Consider the following 18,773-nt stretch of genomic DNA (forward strand, 5'->3'; position numbering starts at 1 on the left):
TAAAAGAGAACAATAGGATGTGTCGCTCTCTTCTCTGTTTTGCCCTGCAAGGTAAAACAGCGAGACCGTATATATACGAACCACACATATACCACGCACGTGTTTGCATTGATTAAAGTACAGCTAAATCAGAAGTTACCATGAGCTGACTATTTTGTTCTGTTACCAGAAAAGAACTGTCGCAACATTAACAGTATGAATACTTTCTGAACATATGAACAATGAATTGGCATGGGCACTGGAACAGTCAGCAGCAACCGGCCTCCCCATACTGGACTGGGAAATCAAATGTCTGTTTACAGATGATCTGGTGCCTAAAGCAGCACCTATATATCCAGCCAATTAGAGAATCTCAGTAAGACTAAAATAATGCAGCTCCAAAAAAGGCCCAGTTGCCAGAACAAAAAGTACAAATTCTAATCTAGACACCGTTGCCCTAGAGCACACAAATAATTATATCTACCTCGGCCTAAACACCACCACAGTTAACTTACACAAGGCTGTGAACGATCTATGAGACAAGGTAAGGGCCTTCTTGCCATCAAAAGGAACATAAAACTCGACATCCCAATTAGGATCTGGCAAAAAAAAACATATACTTCAAATCAGTTCTGGAACCCATTGCCCTCTATTGTTGTGAGGTCTGAGGTCCACTCCCCAACCAAGAATTCACACAATGTGACAAACACTCAATTGAGAATCTGCACACAGAATTCTGCAAAAATATACTTAAATGTACAACACAATACCCCAAACAATGCATTCAGAGCAGAATTAAGACTATACTAGTTATCAAAATCCAGAAAAGAACCGTTACATTCTACAACCACCTAAAAAGGAAGTGATGCCACACATTCCACCACAAAGCCCTCAACTACAGAGATTAACCTAGAGAAAAGTCCCCTCAAACCGCTGGTTCTGTGGCTCTGTTCACAGACAGACCCCACAGAGGCCCAGGACAGCAACAATTGGACCCAACCAAATTATGAAAAAGCAAAAAGGATACCTATTTGACACACTGGAAAGAAATCAACCAGAAAACAGAGCAAGATTGGAATGCTATTTGGCCCTAAACAGAGAGTACACAGCAGCAGAATACCTGACTACTGACTGACCCAAAATCCTTGATCATGTGCTGACTCAGCGAGCATTGCCTTGCTATTGAAAGAGGTTGCCATAGGCAGACAGGATATTTCCCCACTGTCCACAAAATGAGGTGGAAACTGAGCTCCACTTAATTAACCTCCTGCCAAATGTATGACCACATTAGACATTTCCCACAGATCACAAAACCCCAGCATTTTTTAAAACAAAAGACCAAGCAGTGCCCCCTCGGCCTACATGTACTAAGACCATGGACCTCAATCCTCACCCACCTAGGAGTTAGCGAACTCTGGGTCTTAACCTGCGTTTCTCACTGACTGGTCACATGAGTGAGGGGTGGGATAAAGAGTGCTGCACAGCTCAGCTGCAGTGATGGCAACAATTTTTGCTATTGGCTCCTTGATTTGTCGCTAGATGACGTTTGCCATTGCCGCGATGACATCACAGCACCAATTTGCCTTGTTGTGCGCCATAGCTACGGTCCCCAACATAACGTTTTTCGCCCCATTTCCTAACGCATTTCCATGTCTGCTTTTCTGCCTGTGTATTCAGTGATGTGACTGTTGCACAGGCAGCTTCTCCAACTCTCGTTTGCACCAGAATTGAGTGAGAAAAGTCGCTAAATGCTATAAAAACCATCAAAACCCACTGTCAAAAAACTCCAAACGCAGCCTAAAATGTAGGTGTGCATTTGTTGCTAGACTCATACCAATAAAAGTCGCTGGAAAGGTCTGAAAATTCTGTAAATATAGCGACAAAGTCGCTAAATTGGCAACATTGGTAAGGTGGTGTTGATAGTTTGAGGTGACCCTCCCATATGGCCTGGGAAACAGGCCAATGAAACTTAGATCAAATCTCTGATTTTGGAAATGCAGTTGCTGATGGTGGGGATGAGTATGCGCTATCAAGTCCAAGTCGACTTGAGAGTAAGGTTTATCCTAAAAGCATAAATAGTGACCTGAACACAAATCAGCTTTAAGACCCTAGCCAAAACCCATTCGCACCGGTAGTAATACTGATCCCTGAGGAACACCAAAGCTTTCATTCAAAGCATTCAATAACAGTAGTAAGAGAGAAGCTGACTTCGAGGTATGGGCCTTGCCTAGATCTAGCCTAGCTTATGTAGTGCTGGTATAAATAGCCTAGATCTAGCCTAGCTAATGTAGTGCTGGTATAAATAGCCAAGATGTAGCCAAGCTAATGTAGTGCTGGTATAAATAGCCTAGATCTAGCCTAGCTTATGTAGTGCTGATATAAATAGCCAAGATGTAGCCTAGCTAATGTAGCGCTGATATAAATAGTTAGGCCTAAACTAAAGTGACATTTAGTTTATGTAAAGCAAATGTAACCTACCTGGGCTTCTTGGGCATCTTGGCCTTGGGGGTAGTGCTCTTGGCCTTCTCCTTGGGCTCTTTGAGGGTCTTGGGTGTTTTCGGAGTCTTGGGCTCTTTAGGCTCCTTTGGTTTCTTCTTTGTCTTCACCACAAGCGATTCCTCCAGGGCACCTGTCAGACAGTTAACCTCCGCCCAGGGACCGTCCCCGACCTTTTGTTTCCCCTCCTCGCCACATTCCTCTATACATCCTCCTTTCTTCTTTTTGGGCTTCTTTCCCCCCTCTACTGTTTCCTCCTCCACAATCACCTTCGCTTTCTTCTTTTTTGGTTTCTGCTCGGTGGGCTTCTTGTCACGGTTGGCTGGCTGGAGGTTCACCCCCGAAGCGGGTGTCCTGTCAGAAGCTGTCATCTCAGATGACGTAGAATACTGCCAGGAGAAGGGGAAGGAATAATAAACTAGTAAATATTTTCGGCAGCAGGAGAAACAAAAACCAACCAACCGCTCTGAGGCGGTTCATCAGACAACGAGGTTTAAACAGTTTTTGTTCAGATTTGAACAAAAGATATCTGGCACAAGTCAAATTTCCACTGCCTACCCGAGTCCTTACCTTTATCTCCATATGGCCATTACTAGCTTTATACTATTCTTAAATTCAGCATGGTGACAATGATAACTTTACTAAATCTATAGCTCAATAGAGAAAGAGCAAATGTCTAACTTAAACCTATTGAGACAACATGTCATTTATTCAGACTGCTGGTTCAATTGAGAATGATATACCTAAAGAGAGTGAGGGGCTAGGACTCCTCTAGCCTCAAATCCTAAAGAGGAACTTGTTCATTCTGGTCTAACCTCTATTCCTATAGAGACTGCGCTGGTCCTCTCCCCGCCACAGCCCCAGCAGAGATGGGCTGATAGGAAACCAGTTGGCAGCTGTTTGGGGGGGGGGGGCAGCATTTATGGACATCAGCAAATATACTGCAATATGCCACAGCGCTCTCCAAAAAGAGTCTTCGAAAACAACGCCCTTGTCTGAGCTAGTTCAAGTGTGTGCAAGCATTTCCACTAAAGAGAGTAGAGCGAAAAAAAGAAAATTCAGAAGAATGAAAGACGTGAGGTTCTGTTTGTAGAGCACTTGCTTTATCCCGGAGGCCCGCAGTTCACTCAAAGACAAAACTTGAGAAACCACATCAATTGCGGCAGTCGAATGCAAATTTCCTGTAAACAGGCGAGCAGACAGATTGGTTGCATGGTGCATGCCAAACATCACCAAGGTCACAGAGAAAGTGTTGACGCCCATCCCCAAACAGAGGTGTGCAGAAGACAGGCCGGCCATAGAAAGAGAGCGAGGCGAGAGAGGAGGGCTTGGGCTGCTGCTTTAAATGGATAAATGTCTCCTCTTGCCCAGCTCCCCCGATAATCAATCCCATGAATGACAATGGGCCCAGTGCGCGCACTCACTGCATCACTAATGTGACAGCAGCAGTGAGGAATACGATACGGACGGTATTGGGTTTCATCTCTCGGAGGGGGAAGAGTGACGTGCCGGTTAATCTGACAGCCAAAGTGCTCGCTCTAGAAGCTAAATACTCCTTAAAGGAGCAGAGCAGAGGCCTGCCACGGCTGATGAGTGGCTGTGGTCTTTCATACCCAACACTATTACGGTGGGCAAAGGGCCTGATGGAGCCATCGAGACTAGAGGTTGACCGATTAATCGGAATGGCCGATTAATTAGAGCCGATTTCAAGTTTTCATAACAATCGGTAATCAGCATTTTGGACGATTGCAATCCACGAGGAGACTGCGTGGCAGGCTGATATGCGAGTGCAGGCAGCAAGGAGCCATGGTAAGGTGCTAGCTAGCATTAAACGCATCTTATAAAAAAACAATCAATCTTGACATAATCACTAGTTAACTACACATGGTGATGATATTACTAGTTTAACTAGCTTGTCCTGTGTTGCATATAATCAATGCGGTGCCTAAAATTGTGTCACTTCTCTTGCGTTCAGTGTAAGCAGAGTCAGGGTAAATGCAGCTGTTTGGGCCTCCTGGCTCGTTACGAACTGTGTGAAGACCATTTCTACCTAACAAAGGCCATAATTAATTTGCCAGATTTTTACATAATTATGACACACCATTGAAGGTTGTGCAATGTAACAGGAATATTTAGACTTGGATGCCACCCGTTAGATAAAATACGGAAAGGTTCCGTATTGCACTGAAAGAATAAACGAAATGATAGTTTCCGGATTCGACCATATTAATGACCTAAGGCTTGTATTTCTGTTATTATTTTATAATTTAGTCTATGATTTGATAGAGCAGTCTGACTGAGCGATGGTAGGCACCAGCAGGCTCGTACGCATTCATTCAAACAGCACTTTCCTCCGTTTGCCAGCAGCTTTTCGCAATGCTTGAAGCACAGCGCTGTTTATGACTTCAAGCCTATCAACTCCAGTGATTAGGCTGGCAATACTATAGTGCCTTAAAAGAACATCCAATTGTCAAAAGTATATGAAATACAAATAGTATAGAGAGAAATAGTCCTATAATTCCTATAATAACTACAACTTAAACCTTAGCTTTCTTACATGGCACATATTGCACTTTTACTTTCTCCTCCAACACTTTGTTTTTGCATTATTTAAACCAAATTGAACATGTTTCATTATTTATTTGAGACTAAATTGATTTTATTGATGTATTATATTAAGTTAAAATAGAAGTGTTCATTCAGTAATTGTCATTATTACACACACACACACACACACACACACACACACACACATCCCACTTGTAAATGTTTTTTTTTTTTTTTATCTGCCAATTAATCGGCATCGGCTTTTTTTGGTCCTCCAATAATTGGTATCGGTGTTGAAAAATCATAATCAGTTGACCTCTAATCGAGGCGCTACAAATATGGTTCTTTTTTATATTCAGTATTCCTAAAAGAGCCATAGGATGGACAATGATGCTAGTGATGTGACAATACCAGTATGGCAATATTTTTTATATGGCAAAAAGAAAACGCAAAGCAGACCAAACTATGGTCCTTTAAAAACCTACCTTATGTAACAGTGTGATATAGCTAGGAAAATAAACATTAGGGACCTTTTCCTAAATAAGTTAAATCCGATTCGTGTTTTGTTCCCATGCCACGATACTAACGAGTATCGCGATACTGGTATTGTCCTGGACCTAAGTGATGCCGTCAAAAATAATTTAGTCTAGTGTATAGGCCCTAGTCTCTGGTGTTAGAGAACAGTTGGCTGGCTCGTATTAAGCATTTCTTGTTTTCAAGGTGACTCGTTTTTGAAACTAGCAGACCTGGTTTCATTCCAGGCTGGGGTTAGAAACCCCTGGGAGCCCCTGCCTTTCAAAAGCCCTGTGCCAATTAGGGTCACTGTCAGATCCATTTCAATCCAGGAGATTTCTTTACATTTAGGGTTCTTCAATGATGCCAATTCTTCACCCTTAAAACAAAATGGAAGGCTGTGGCCTAGGGGTGTAAAAGGCCCTAGAGGTGGGACGGCCAATAGTGATATTTAGATGTGTCACACACCCTTTCTTGTGAGCGTTCTATATAGCAAGCAGCACCAAAGTTCATGGAACCAGCTCAGCAACCTTGAGCTGCTAAATAGCTGTTTAGGAATAGGTAGGTAGCCCGGTGCAGTGTGCACTACCCAGCCAAAACCATATTACAGCATACAGGGCTAAGAGCTGAAGGAGATGGTCTCAGACGTTTAGGAAGAGGTAGCCCTGCATGCCACCCTATAACCAGAGAGAGTAGTGCGAGACGGCTACCACGACCACGCAGCAGAAAACACCATCATGGTCAGACATCCTCCGGACACATTTCCCTCAGCCAGACTAACAGATAACGGGGCGACGTTCTTGCAGACAGGGACCAAAGCGCACTGAAGCGATGCTATGAGACTTAACTGTGTGCCAAACATCTAGGTCATTCGTGTTGGACAAATTAACTCCGACATCTTAAATGTCAACCACAAAACTCCCCAATCAGAGCCCCAGTATCGGGAGGATGGGGGGAGGGGGAAACTCTGGTAAAGGGGAAGAGGAGGACTGGAGACAAAGGTGTGAATGAGGAAGACGCCTAATAGAGATGCTAAGTGCTGGATGTGTGTGCTGCCACAGCGCGACCATTGTATGTTAATGGGTCAGCAGAGGCTTTGAGCACAAAACAAGCTAATGGAACCCAGGGCATGTGACTGACACACACACGCACGCGCACACGCACACGCACACACACACGCACACACACACACAGCGAGTTATTGAGAGCTGCTAACCTCCACTCCCCACCGGCTGCCCCATCCTCCCTTCTCTGCCCCCTTTCTCCCTCCCCCGACAGAGCACATCCTGCTGTACACCATTAACTCACGCATGAGTCCTCCGAGACAAACAAGGCAAACACACACAGAGAGCGAGAGAGAGCGAGAAGGAATAGAGGGAGAGAGAGCAGAGCGGGCGGAAAGAGAGCAGACGGGAGAGGTGAGATGCTTAGAGAGCAGGAAGGGAGTATTCCCCCTCAGAGAGAGGGGGTGGGGATGGGAGGGGGTTAGGAGATTAGCACAGTGGCGCCTGGATCTTGGGGAGGGCCAGGATATGCAGTGGAGAGGAAACAAACAGCTGTAAAAATCCATTTCCCCACACACTAACACCTCAAAACCCCCAATCAACAGAGCAACGCTGAGTTTTTAAATGTCACGCACCCACTCTCCCACACACATACACACACACACACCCATGAAAACAAACTCACAACCCCCCCCCACACACACCCACCCACACACGAAAACAAACTCACAACCCCCCCACACACATGAAAACAAACTCACAACCCCCCCACACACACATACACACCCACCCACATGAAAACAAACTCACAACCCCCCCCACACGAAAACAAACTCACAACCCCCCCCACCCACACACACACACCCCCACATGAAAACAAACTCACAACCCCCCCCCACACACCCACATGAAAACAAACTCACAACCCCCCCACACCCACACATGAAAACAAACTCACAACCCCCCCACACACATGAAAACAAACTCACACCCCCACACACACATGAAAAGAAACTCACAACCCCCCCCACACACACACACACACACACACACCCACATGAAAACAAACTCACACCCCCACACACACACCCACATGAAAACAAACTCACAACCCCCCCCCACACACACACACACACACACACATGAAAACAAACTCACAACCCCCCCCACACACACACACATGAAAACAAACTCACACCCCCCCCCACACACACACAAACATCAAAGCAAACTCACCTGAATGTGAGGCACTTTCTGGGGGGTTGGAGGCAACTGGTGTCCTGCCGGCGCCCAAGGTGGCTGGTTGGGAGGGGAGCTCTGGTGGTGGGGGCCGGCCAGATGTGTCTGAGCCTGCGACGGGGGCAAAGCGGTCTGGGCTGGGTGCACCTGCTGCTGGAAGGCCATGGGAGGAGGCTGCAGCCCAGATTTGGGAGCCTGTTGCTGGGGAGGGAGCAGCCGCTGGTCCTGTGGTCCTGGAGGTCTCACCTGGTCGAGAGGGCCTCTCTGGTTGGGGGACATACCCGGGTAGAGCTGCTGGCTCGGGGGCATGTGGGGGTGCTGCTGTGGGTGGGAGAGGTGCTGGGGATGATGTTGCGGTTGCTGCACGCCCAGGGGAGTGGTGTTTCTCTGAGGGGGGGCCATGGGGTTAGGGGCCTGGAGTGGCGCTCCAGGGTACCCCCCTACCTCGGGAGCAAGACCTGCACTAGGGGGCCGGACCTGTTGAGGCGGAGGTGTGACCGCGGTGGTTCCCATGCCCTTCATGGAGGTGGGAGAGCCGTAAGATCCATGAGGTGGTGTGGGGAGGTGGGGCTGCTTATGGGGGGTGGCCTGGGCCTGGGAGGGGTGTATGGGCTGGCCGGTGATTTGGTTGGGGTGGACAGGCTGCTGGTGTACCTGAGGACCTGGGTAGCGCTGTGGGGCCCCCCCTGCGTTGGGGTAACACTGGACCTGGGCTGGCCCCATAGGCCCGCTGGCGCTACTGTTGTTGTTGCTGGTGCTGCTGAGGCTCATGCCGGGACTCATCCCTGCACTGCCGGCTAATCCCTGATTAAGGTTGCCGTACTGGGGGTAGGGGGGGTACGGCCCTGAGCTGGTTACAGCACCAGGAGAGGCTGCCTGGCCGTGCATGTTGAACCCCATGTTCTGGTGTGGCCTCCCCGCCAAGCCCTGGTGCTGCTGGTGAGAGGTGTGGGAGGCCATGTGGTCCTGCGTGTGAACAGGGCCCTGGCCGGGCCGGTGGAGGAACTGCTGGGGGGGCTGCTGTTGCTGTGCCGGGTGGCCCGTCATGCTGGAGTTCTGCTGGAGCCCCACGTGGCCCATGTAGTGGTCGGGCTCCTGGCCCATGCCCGGAGGGAAGTGGGTGATCCTGGGTGGCGTCTGGGTCTGGCCAGGGTGGCCCTGCATAGTGGCGTAGTCGGACCGGCCCATGTAGGGGCCCATACGGTGGCCGTGGTCCTGGGACCCTGAGGGGTCGTGCTGCTGGTGGGAGGGGGCCTGGGCGGATGCCTGTTGCTGCTGGAATGGAGGCCTGCCCTGCCCGGGGCCAGTCTGGGGGCCCCACACGGCTCCTCCATCAGGGAAGGACTGCCCGTGCCCATCGCCTTGGGCTCTGGGGTAGACATGGTGCCCCCCTCCGGGTTGTTGGGGGTTGTTGTGGTAGCGCGAGTGTGGGGTCACCATGCCATTGACGGCAGGGCCGTTGCCCTGCTGCTGCTCGTAGCCTGCAAAGGGGTCGTAGGGGTGGCCCATCTTGGGCTGTACGGGGCCGGCCTGTGAGGGGTGGTTGAGGGAGTTGGAGGAGAGCGACCCGTAGCCCTGGTGTTCCTGCTGTCCTATAGGGTTGGGCTGGTCCTGGGGGAAGCCACAGTCCCCCAGGCCTTCCAGCCCGTCCGAGAACAGGTTGGCATCATCCCCGAACAGGCTCAAGATCCCCGGGTCAGCCATGGCTGCTGGGGGGAGCGGAGCTCCGGGGAACCTGCGCTCACACAGAGGTGGATGTCCTCAAAGCCTCTAATCCGCTAAGTAATCTGCAGCATGTCACTCCATATTTCCCTAATTCTCCCAGAGAACGAGAATGCAGAGTCAGGCAAAGACAGGTTACAGGACCTGGAGGGAGAGGAGAGAGAGATAAGAACAGAGTATTAGCAGGGGCTATATCAGATGAGGCCCACTGTGCAACCTTACTCCCGTTCTTTAACCTCCTGCTAACTGAATTGGAGTTGTTAAAGTGGCACATGTTCAGCAGTTTAAACAGTTGTAAGCAACCCCTCCCCCAAGATGGCCCTTTCATCCCATCCCCCACCACCCCATCCCACCTCCGTTTCCATTTGCTTTCAAACAAAAGATTTTCTTCCGACACACAGAGAGAGAGAGAGAGACAGGCACCAAACCTAAACCCATTCATTCTTTAGGGAAAGAACAAAGGCCTGGGCAGAAGCAGGAGTGTTTAAACAGCAGCAGCTGCCAGATCAGCCCGGCAGATGTGAAAATACAAGGAGGGAGCCACCTGCTCAAGTGTGTGTTTTGTTGGGCAGAGAGAGAGAGGGAAGGAGAGAAAGAGGCAGAGATTCAGAGTGTGAATGTGTAAGGGAGTGAGTGTATGCACATACATTTTAGAGTAGCTGTGTGTTTTTCTGTGTGTGTCCTCAACCTGCTCATCCTCTGAGCTCTAATCAGATGGTTATTATGGAGGTGTGAGAAACCAGGCTGAAAGGAGAGCCAGCACAGGGATTGGATGTCCAACTCAACACGCCACGTGTGTTTATGTGTGGGCCTGTGCGGACTTGAGGCTATATGTGCTTGCATTACTATCCTCATGGGTACTGGAAATACCCAAAAGTCCCCACAAGGACAGTAAAATCAGGAAAATGCTCCTGATGGGGATATTTCCCAGAGGCCTCTCCTCATGGCTGCCAGCACCACTACCACTGACCTTACGTCAATGAGCAGAGGGGAAACCACTGACCTTACGCCAATGAGCAGAGGGGAAACCACTGACCTTACGTCAATGAGCAGAGGGGAAACCACTGACCTTATGCCAATGAGCAGAGGGGAAACCACTGACCTTATGCCAATGAGCAGAGGGGAAACCACTGACCTTATGCCAATGAGCAGAGGGGAAACCACTGACTTTACGCCAATGAGCAGAGGGGAAACCACTGACCTTACGTCAATGAGCAGAGGGGAAACCACTGACCTTATGCCAATGAGCAGAGGGGAAACCACTGACTTTACGTCAATGAGCAGAGGGGAAACCACTGACCTTACGTCAATGAGCAGAGGGGAAACCACTGACCTTACGCCAATGAGCAGAGGGGAAACCACTGACCTTACGTCAATGAGCAGAGGGGAAACCACTGACCTTATGCCAATGAGCAGAGGGGAAACCACTGACCTTATGCCAATGAGCAGAGGGGAAACCACTGACCTTATGCCAATGAGCAGAGGGGAAACCACTGACTTTACGTCAATGAGCAGAGGGGAAACCACTGACCTTACGTCAATGAGCAGAGGGGAAACCACTGACCTTATGCCAATGAGCAGAGGGGAAACCACTGACTTTACGTCAATGAGCAGAGGGGAAACCACTGACCTTACGTCAATGAGCAGAGGGGAAACCACTGACCTTACGTCAATGAGCAGAGGGGAAACCACTGACTTTACGTCAATGAGCAGAGGGGAAACCACTGACTTTACGTCAATGAGCAGAGGGGAAACCACTGACCTTACGTCAATGAGCAGAGGGGAAACCACTGACCTTACGTCAATGAGCAGAGGGGAAACCACTGACCTTATGCCAATGAGCAGAGGGGAAACCACTGACTTTACGTCAATGAGCAGAGGGGAAACCACTGACCTTACGTCAATGAGCAGAGGGGAAACCACTGACCTTACGCCAATGAGCAGAGGGGAAACCACTGACCTTACGCCAATGAGCAGAGGGGAAACCACTGACCTTACGCCAATGAGCAGAGGGGAAACCATTTCCTGCAAAATAGCAACTTTTCAAAAAGGGACATACGCATAAGCCCTTGTAAAATAATTCAGAGACACTGAATTTCACCGTAAGAAATCCCTGAGGTGAGAAAGAGAACGCAACTTAAGGTGCTACACAACATGCTTTAGCTACATACTACAAAAGGAATCAAAATACATTTGCTGGGCGACTCACCAGATGAAGAAGAAACAAGCTGTAACCGATCTCTAAAGACAAACCGCAACACAGCCAGCAGTGTGGACAGAGAGAAGAGACAGAGACGTAGCCTAGGCCTACGCAGTAGTAAAAAACACAGTATAGCAAACAGACATACTACAACATATTTGACTTATACTAGAATTGCTACATTTGTAGAACAACCATAATACTTATTGCTTACATCTACAGAAGTGATTGGACAAGTCTGAACCGCCATATAGACCTAGAGCACAGACTACGACATCTCCTAATACTACCACTTACAGTACGTCTCCACAGTCACCTTCAATTATACGCCCACACCATTATGCTCCTTACATTTGCCCGAGGTCATTTCAGCCACAGTAGAAGCCCAGTGAAAATGTATGATAACAAGTCAGTAGCAATCAACACAACACTCACAAATGAATTGAATTCCACTTGGGCCTTCGAGGAAAAGACTCACGAGGGATAGAGAATGAACGAGGCAGAGGCACGCTCTTCCATTCAAAATAAAAACTGTCATATTACAGCATGGCTGGGAAAGTATCTCTTCTGTGATCTGGCTTACATTTGGAGAGATTGAGTCTTATGATTTAAAATGTCCCTTTCATCATCTCAAAGATCCCACTGAGCAGGAGGAATTTGCCAATTTCTCACCTCCTGGGCCATAGATCTTCTCTGCTGCCATTCAGCAGCTCAGCTCCTCCAGCATAGAGAGAGAGCTCCCATGGCCTCCTTATGGACACCACACCCTGGGGGTGGAGACGAGGCAGTGGAAATGTGTGTGTGTGAGACAGTGTTCATTTCGTCAACAATATGATGACAAATACTCAGCAACGACCCATTTTTCCTGACAAACAGACGCCCTGGAAAAAACGGTAACTATTACAAATGACTTTTCATTTTAGTCTATGAGACGAGAATATTTCATGCAATCTCTATTCGGCAGACTTGACGTCTTTCAGTTGTGCGGTCTGATTGAGCTAATCTGCCTGGCTCTCCCACACGGGGGTATTTGGTAATACGGGGTATTTGGTAATACGGGGTATTTGGTAATACCAGAACTGAACACATGGGGCGCTGTTTTCAAAACACCATTGATACTCTCATCCGAAGGTTAGCAATGCTAACAAGCGCATGTAAAATCCCAAAGAGAATGATAAATGCTAACAAGCACATTGTGAACATTTTGTACAGTTTCTGACCAAAACTACACAAATAAGTAAAAAAAAATGCTACTCTTTTGCTGCAAGCACAAAACAAATATTAGCCAGCAAGGCTCTTGATCCAGAAGGGGATTCTCTGTAGTTCCCAAGTGAATGTTTGATTTTGAAGACGCTAACCAGCAACTAAATGAGCAAACCAAATGCACAACTGCTTCTGGAACATTTGGAACATTTTAGACAGTTAACTTGATAGTTATAAGATATTTAGCTGGCAAATATTTAGTTGTGAATAGCATACTGTAATTATAGTTAAATATAAGATGCAACAAATTCAACTATGTTACTGAGTTACAGTTCATACAAGGAAAAAAATCAGTACATTTAAATAAATTCATTAGGCCCTAATCTATGGATTTCACATGACAATGCAGGGGCGCACCCACTTGGGAGCCAGGCCCAGCCAATGAAAATGAGTTTTTCCCCAACAAAAGGGCTTTATTACAGACAGAAATACTCAGTTTCATCAGCTGTCCAGGTGGCTGGTCTCAGACGATCCCACAGGTGAAGAAGCCGGATGTGGAGGTCCTGGGCTGGCGTGGTTACATGTGGTCTATGGTTGTGAGGCCGGTTGGATGTACTGCCAAATTCTCTAAAACGATGTTGGAGTTGGCTTATGGTAGAGAAATTAACATTTAATTATCTGGCAACAGCTCTGGTGGACATTCCTGCTGTCAGCATGCCAATTGCACGCTCCCTCAAAACTTAAGACATCTTGTACTGTGTGACAAAACAGCACATTTTGGATTGGCCTCTTATTGACCCCAGCACAAGTTGCACCTGTGTAATGATCATGCAGTTTAATCAGCTTCTTGATAATCCCTCCACCTGACAGGTGTGGCATATCTTGGCAAAGGATAAATGCTCACTAACAGGGATGCAAACTAATTTGTGCACAAAATACGAGAGAAATAAGGTTTGTGCGTATGAAACATTTCTGGGATCTTTTATTTCAGCTCATGAAACCAACACTTTACATGTTGTGTTTATATTTCTGTTCAGTATAGATCACCTGGCGCATGCTGCACAACAGTGAGTGACTCACAAGACTCCGGTATCTCATCGTTGTGTGCTTGTAAACAAACACCACGTGACACGTGACTGGGGACTACCGTAAGCTTCATAATGAGACAGGTGAAATGAAGAACGCAATGTGCTTTATCACCTAACGTATTGCACAAGTTGACTGCAGGTACTCACTAAAAAAGTAGCTAAAAATATTCAAATGTATTTTTAAAAACTTAAAAAAATAAGTTGTTTCAACAGTATTGATGGTGTTGAAAAACCATTGTGGCTTTTTCCAAATACCCCGGTATACCGTAATAATACAGTAAACCACTCGAGCCTAATGTAGGTCATGTTTGCTTTGATCACATCAGAAGTTTTATTTTCCCATGCGAAAAACAAATGCTATTTGTTGAATATTAGGAGTGCTGTAATACTTCTGGCATTTTTTGGAAAGTTCAAATTCTCATCTTTTCAATGAAACCACTTATTTACCCCCTTGACAGTTATGACAGGGAGAAAATCAGAGCTATAAATTGTTTATATCCTATATGGTTAATTAGGGCTAGCATTGGTAACAATCTGCCACAATATCAATGTTGCCAGCTAAGGTATACGAGGGGATAGTAGGCAGAGTTGGACAAGGCTATCTGAATGTGCACATGGAAGTTAGAGGAAGCCTAAATATTAATTATTTAATCGAAAAAATATGCACTGACTATGTGACTAAAAGTAGACTAAAATTGTCCTGAGTTTAAGTTGACTGATAACTAAGGATGAAATGACAAAAAGGTGACCAAGACTAAAATGGTATAACAAGACTGAAACAGATGCCAAAATGAACAGTGCGTGTGTGTGGTCAGGATGGTGTAAATCTGTGTACATGTCTGTGTGTTGGGTGATTGGGTGCCAGGCAGTAGGCTCGTAGGGGGCGGAGCAGAGCCATGCCAAAAGCTGAATATTTGAATCCCTTCGATCTGATTTGGAGTCTAAGCTGACAGGCTGACCGTTCACCTAATTCCCTCTAAGTGACATGTGGCTTATTGACAGGGCCATTCCCATGTCTCTTTCCATCTTTCTCTACACCCCGGTGTGTGTGTGTGTGTGTGGGGGGGAGAGGGACTATTTTGTTTTGCTGGTGTAAAGATCACAGGTCTCCCTTAACTCAGATACATTTTTCCCCCCTCGCTATTTGCACTTCTTTACTTGAGGTTTACCAAGGTAACCCCATCTCTGGCTGGTCTGAGTTCTTTCCTCAGCTTTCCCTCCGCGGCGTGTCGACCAATCTGCTCCTCTTCCCTCTCCGCCTGGCTGTCAGAGGCAGCTCAACAATCCCCAACCCGTTCTCTCAATCTACCCCAACACCCAATCTACTCACACATACACACTGTCCCTCTCTCCCATTACCTTTCCTTGGCCTCTATTTCTTACACCTCTCAGAGAAAATGACAATTTGTGGAATTGCTTTGTGCACTGACTTTACTGAACATTGTCTGCGGGAACTCGCTCTTTTTCACTCCGTCCAAGTGCCGATGCATTTGTGGTATGATGTGAACAGTACGAACTTGTGTCACTACCAAAGTCTAATGGTTTTAAATGACTTTTGTATTGTCTGGAAACTCACTTGTAGAATTCGCTTGCAGTAGGTCTCTTAAAAAAGAGAGGCCGTGCAAGGTTATTAAACAGAGGTACCTAGTTCTTCTTCTGTTGTTGATATCAGGTAACGTGCAGCCTAACCCTGGCCCTGATATGCAGTCTCCAAACCTCTGATTTTAAATCTAGAGTTAGGATTTGGGCTAAAACAACTGATGCAATTGTGTTTTCTGAAAGCTGGCTCAGCAAGTCTGTTCTTGATAAGGATATTTGTATAAATGGTTACAATGTGTATCACACTGATCGAGTTAAGAAAGGTGGGTGGGGCTATATATGTAAAGACTAAACTCCCTGTAAGTGTGGCAAAGTCTGAAACTATTTGTAAACAGTTGGAATTTCTTGCTTTGAATATTGAGGTTTCAAAGGGTCTCTCTATAACAGTGATTGGCTGTTATAGACTGCCTTCTGCATCTGTGATTGGCTGTTATAAACCCACCTCTGCTCTCTGTGATTGGCTGTTATAGATCCCCCTCCCCCTGCCTCTGTGATTGGCTGTTAAAGACCCCCCCCCCCCTCTCTGCTCTCGGTGATGCATTTTCTTCTCTGATGCACCTCGTCTAAACTTCTTTACAGTGAAATGATTTTGATTGGTGATCTCAACTGGTGTTGGTTAAAGCCGGTGTCTGATGATTTTAAAATGCTTTGTAATTCTATGAATCTTACCCAGTTGATTAACTCACCTACTCGCCCAAATCTCAAATGTCCAGATAAATCTACCCCGATTGATTTGATATTGACAAATGTTCCACATAAATATTCTGCGGTTGTTGTTTTTTGTAATGATTTAAGAGACCATTGTGCTGGTGTTGCTGTTAGAAATACTCAGGTTCCTAAGAGTTTTAACCTGTTAGGGCTAGGGGGCAGTATTGACACGGCTGGATAAAAAACGTACCCGATTTAATCTGGTTACTACTCCTGCCCAGTAACTAGAATATGCATATAATTATTGGCTTTGGATAGAAAACACCCTAAAGTTTCTAAAACTGTTTGAATGGTGTCTGTGAGTATGAAACAAAACATGGCCCATTCCACAGGTTCAGGGTTAAAGGGCGGGATAAATCCAAGGTTTTCTTCTGAGCTGTCTTGTATTATTCACAAACGTAATCTAGCCTGGGCTAAAGCAAGGAAATCATGTTCTGATGCTGATTGGCTTCTTTTTAGGCAGTTACGAAACAAGTGTTCTTCTCTTCTCAGGAAGTCTAAGTCTGAATATTTTATGTCTGTTACCACTGATAACCTGAATGACCCTAGAAAGTTTTGGAAGGCTATTAAGTCTGTCTGGAAACCGCAATGTTCATAAATTACCGTCATGTGTATTGAAGGACTTTGTTGCTGTATATGACAACTGAAATGCTGAATTGTTTCAATGAGCACTTTGTATCATCTGGTAGGCTGTTTGATTCAGTGTCCTCTGTCTCTATACAACCCTGTGTGGATGAACCAGTGAGAGCTGGTCAAACGTGTAGCTTTTTGCCATTCTCAGTGCAGGAGGTACATAAAGCCCTGAAATCCTTAGATCAGAGAAAGCCTGCAGGTCCTGATCTTCTTGAGCCCTGCTTTTAAATCTGGCAGCTGATTTCATAGCTGAACCACTTACATATCTGTTCAATCTAACCCTGGAATGTAATCAAATTCCAAAGATCTGGAAATCAGCATTTGTCCTGCCACTTTTAAAAAGGTGAAGATCCAACCCTTTTAAGTAATTATTAGGCCAATCTCAAAGCTGTCACCCCTGGAGAAAATACTTGAAACCCTTGTAAGTGAACGGCTAAAAGAGTTAAAATAGTTATATACTATCAACGTACCAATCTGGCTTCAGGAAGAAGCATAGCACAATTACAGCAGCCATGAAGGTTTTAAATGATATCATTGAAGCCCTTGACAAAAAAACAGCACTGCGTCTCACTTTTTATTGATCTCTAAGGCTTTTGATAGCGTTGATCATGCTATAGTGAGGCAGAGATTGTTGTGTAGGTCTTTCGGAGCATGCAGTTGCATGGTTTGTTAACTATCTGTGATAGAACTCAGTGCACTCAATTTGATGGGCTCATGTCTGTCTGTAATGGTGTGCCCCAGGGCTCTGTACTTGGTCCCCTCTTATTCACTATTTATATAAATAAGACAAACTTGCAAAATGCGCAACTTCACTTTTATGCTGATACTGTTATTTATTGTTGTGCCTCGTCTCTCACAAAAGCTTTCCAGAACTTGCAAACTGCTTTTTATACTGTTCAACAAACCTTGTGTCAATTGAAGCTCATCCTCAATACTAACAAAACTAACTATTTTCTGAAGCAAGAAATAGATCTCTGAACCTTTCACCTATTACTACCGGTCAGGGCAATGAGAGACTGTAACCTCAAATATCGTGGAATTTTAATTGATGACGGCCTCTTAAAATTGCATATTCAAGAACTTATAATTTTTTTTACTGAAGTTTGGATTTTATTTTAGGAAGAAGGGCTGTTTTTCTTTTGAAGCCATGAGGAGGCTAGTATGAGCTACATTTATGCCTTTACTAGACTATGGGGATATTTTATATGAATTCTTCCACTCAGTGTTTGAGATCAATTGACACCCTTTACCATGGTGCTTTGAGATTTATTTTAAACTGCAAAACCCTTACGCACCACTGCACTTTATATACCAGGGTTGGCTGGCCGTCTCTAGTCACTCATAGGCTCAGTCACTGGTATACTTTTATTTACAAAGCCATTTTGGGTTTGCTACCATTTTATTTGGGAAATTTTATAGTTCAGAAATGTGTTGGGTACTCTCTTCGTTCACAGGACTTTATCCTGCTAACTGTTCCAAATATCCAAACTGAATTTGGTAAAAGGGCTTTTATGTACTCATTGTCTTGGAACACCTTACAAAATACTTTTAAACTGGAAGAACTTGTCCCGATTGGTGTTTTTCAAATCACTGGTGAGGGATTTTGAGACTGATTCCCTGACCTGTCAATGTTTTTAATTTGCTGTTTTATGATTTTGTTATATGGTTTACTAGATTACTTGTAGTTTTGCATGTTGTCTGTCTGTAATTGTGTAATGACTTGGTGCTGCCTATCTTGACCAGGACGCTCTTCAAAAAAAAGAAAAAGAGATTTCAAATCTCAATGAGCCTTTCCTGGTTAAATAAAGGTTAAATAAAATAAATATAAATAGGGGAGGGAGC

The 18,773-nt window shown here is 45.8% G+C and overlaps 1 protein-coding gene across 4 annotated transcripts in view; it reads right to left on the reverse strand.

Annotated features, from left to right (window-relative positions):
• The window catches only part of LOC106599585 (chromodomain-helicase-DNA-binding protein 7), a 60,656-nt gene that overhangs the window by 23,132 nt on the left and 18,751 nt on the right, over positions 1–18,773 (reverse strand). For 2 of the 4 annotated variants that reach the window (XM_045714593.1, XM_045714590.1), the window contains exons 2-3: positions 7,776–9,644; positions 2,458–2,864 (exon numbers count right to left, since the gene is read on the reverse strand). In XM_045714593.1, the coding sequence (XP_045570549.1) occupies positions 2,458–2,864; positions 7,776–9,482 (2,114 nt within the window). In that variant the 5' untranslated portion in view covers positions 9,483–9,644. Of the gene's footprint in view, positions 1–2,457; positions 2,865–7,775; positions 9,645–11,709; positions 12,305–12,372; positions 12,468–18,773 lie in introns of those variants that run through there. The other 2 variants (XM_045714591.1, XM_045714592.1) reach the window with 2 other exon arrangements.

This window comes from Salmo salar, chromosome ssa03 (assembly GCF_905237065.1).
Source record: "Salmo salar chromosome ssa03, Ssal_v3.1, whole genome shotgun sequence".
Classification (NCBI taxonomy): Eukaryota; Metazoa; Chordata; class Actinopteri; order Salmoniformes; family Salmonidae; genus Salmo; species Salmo salar.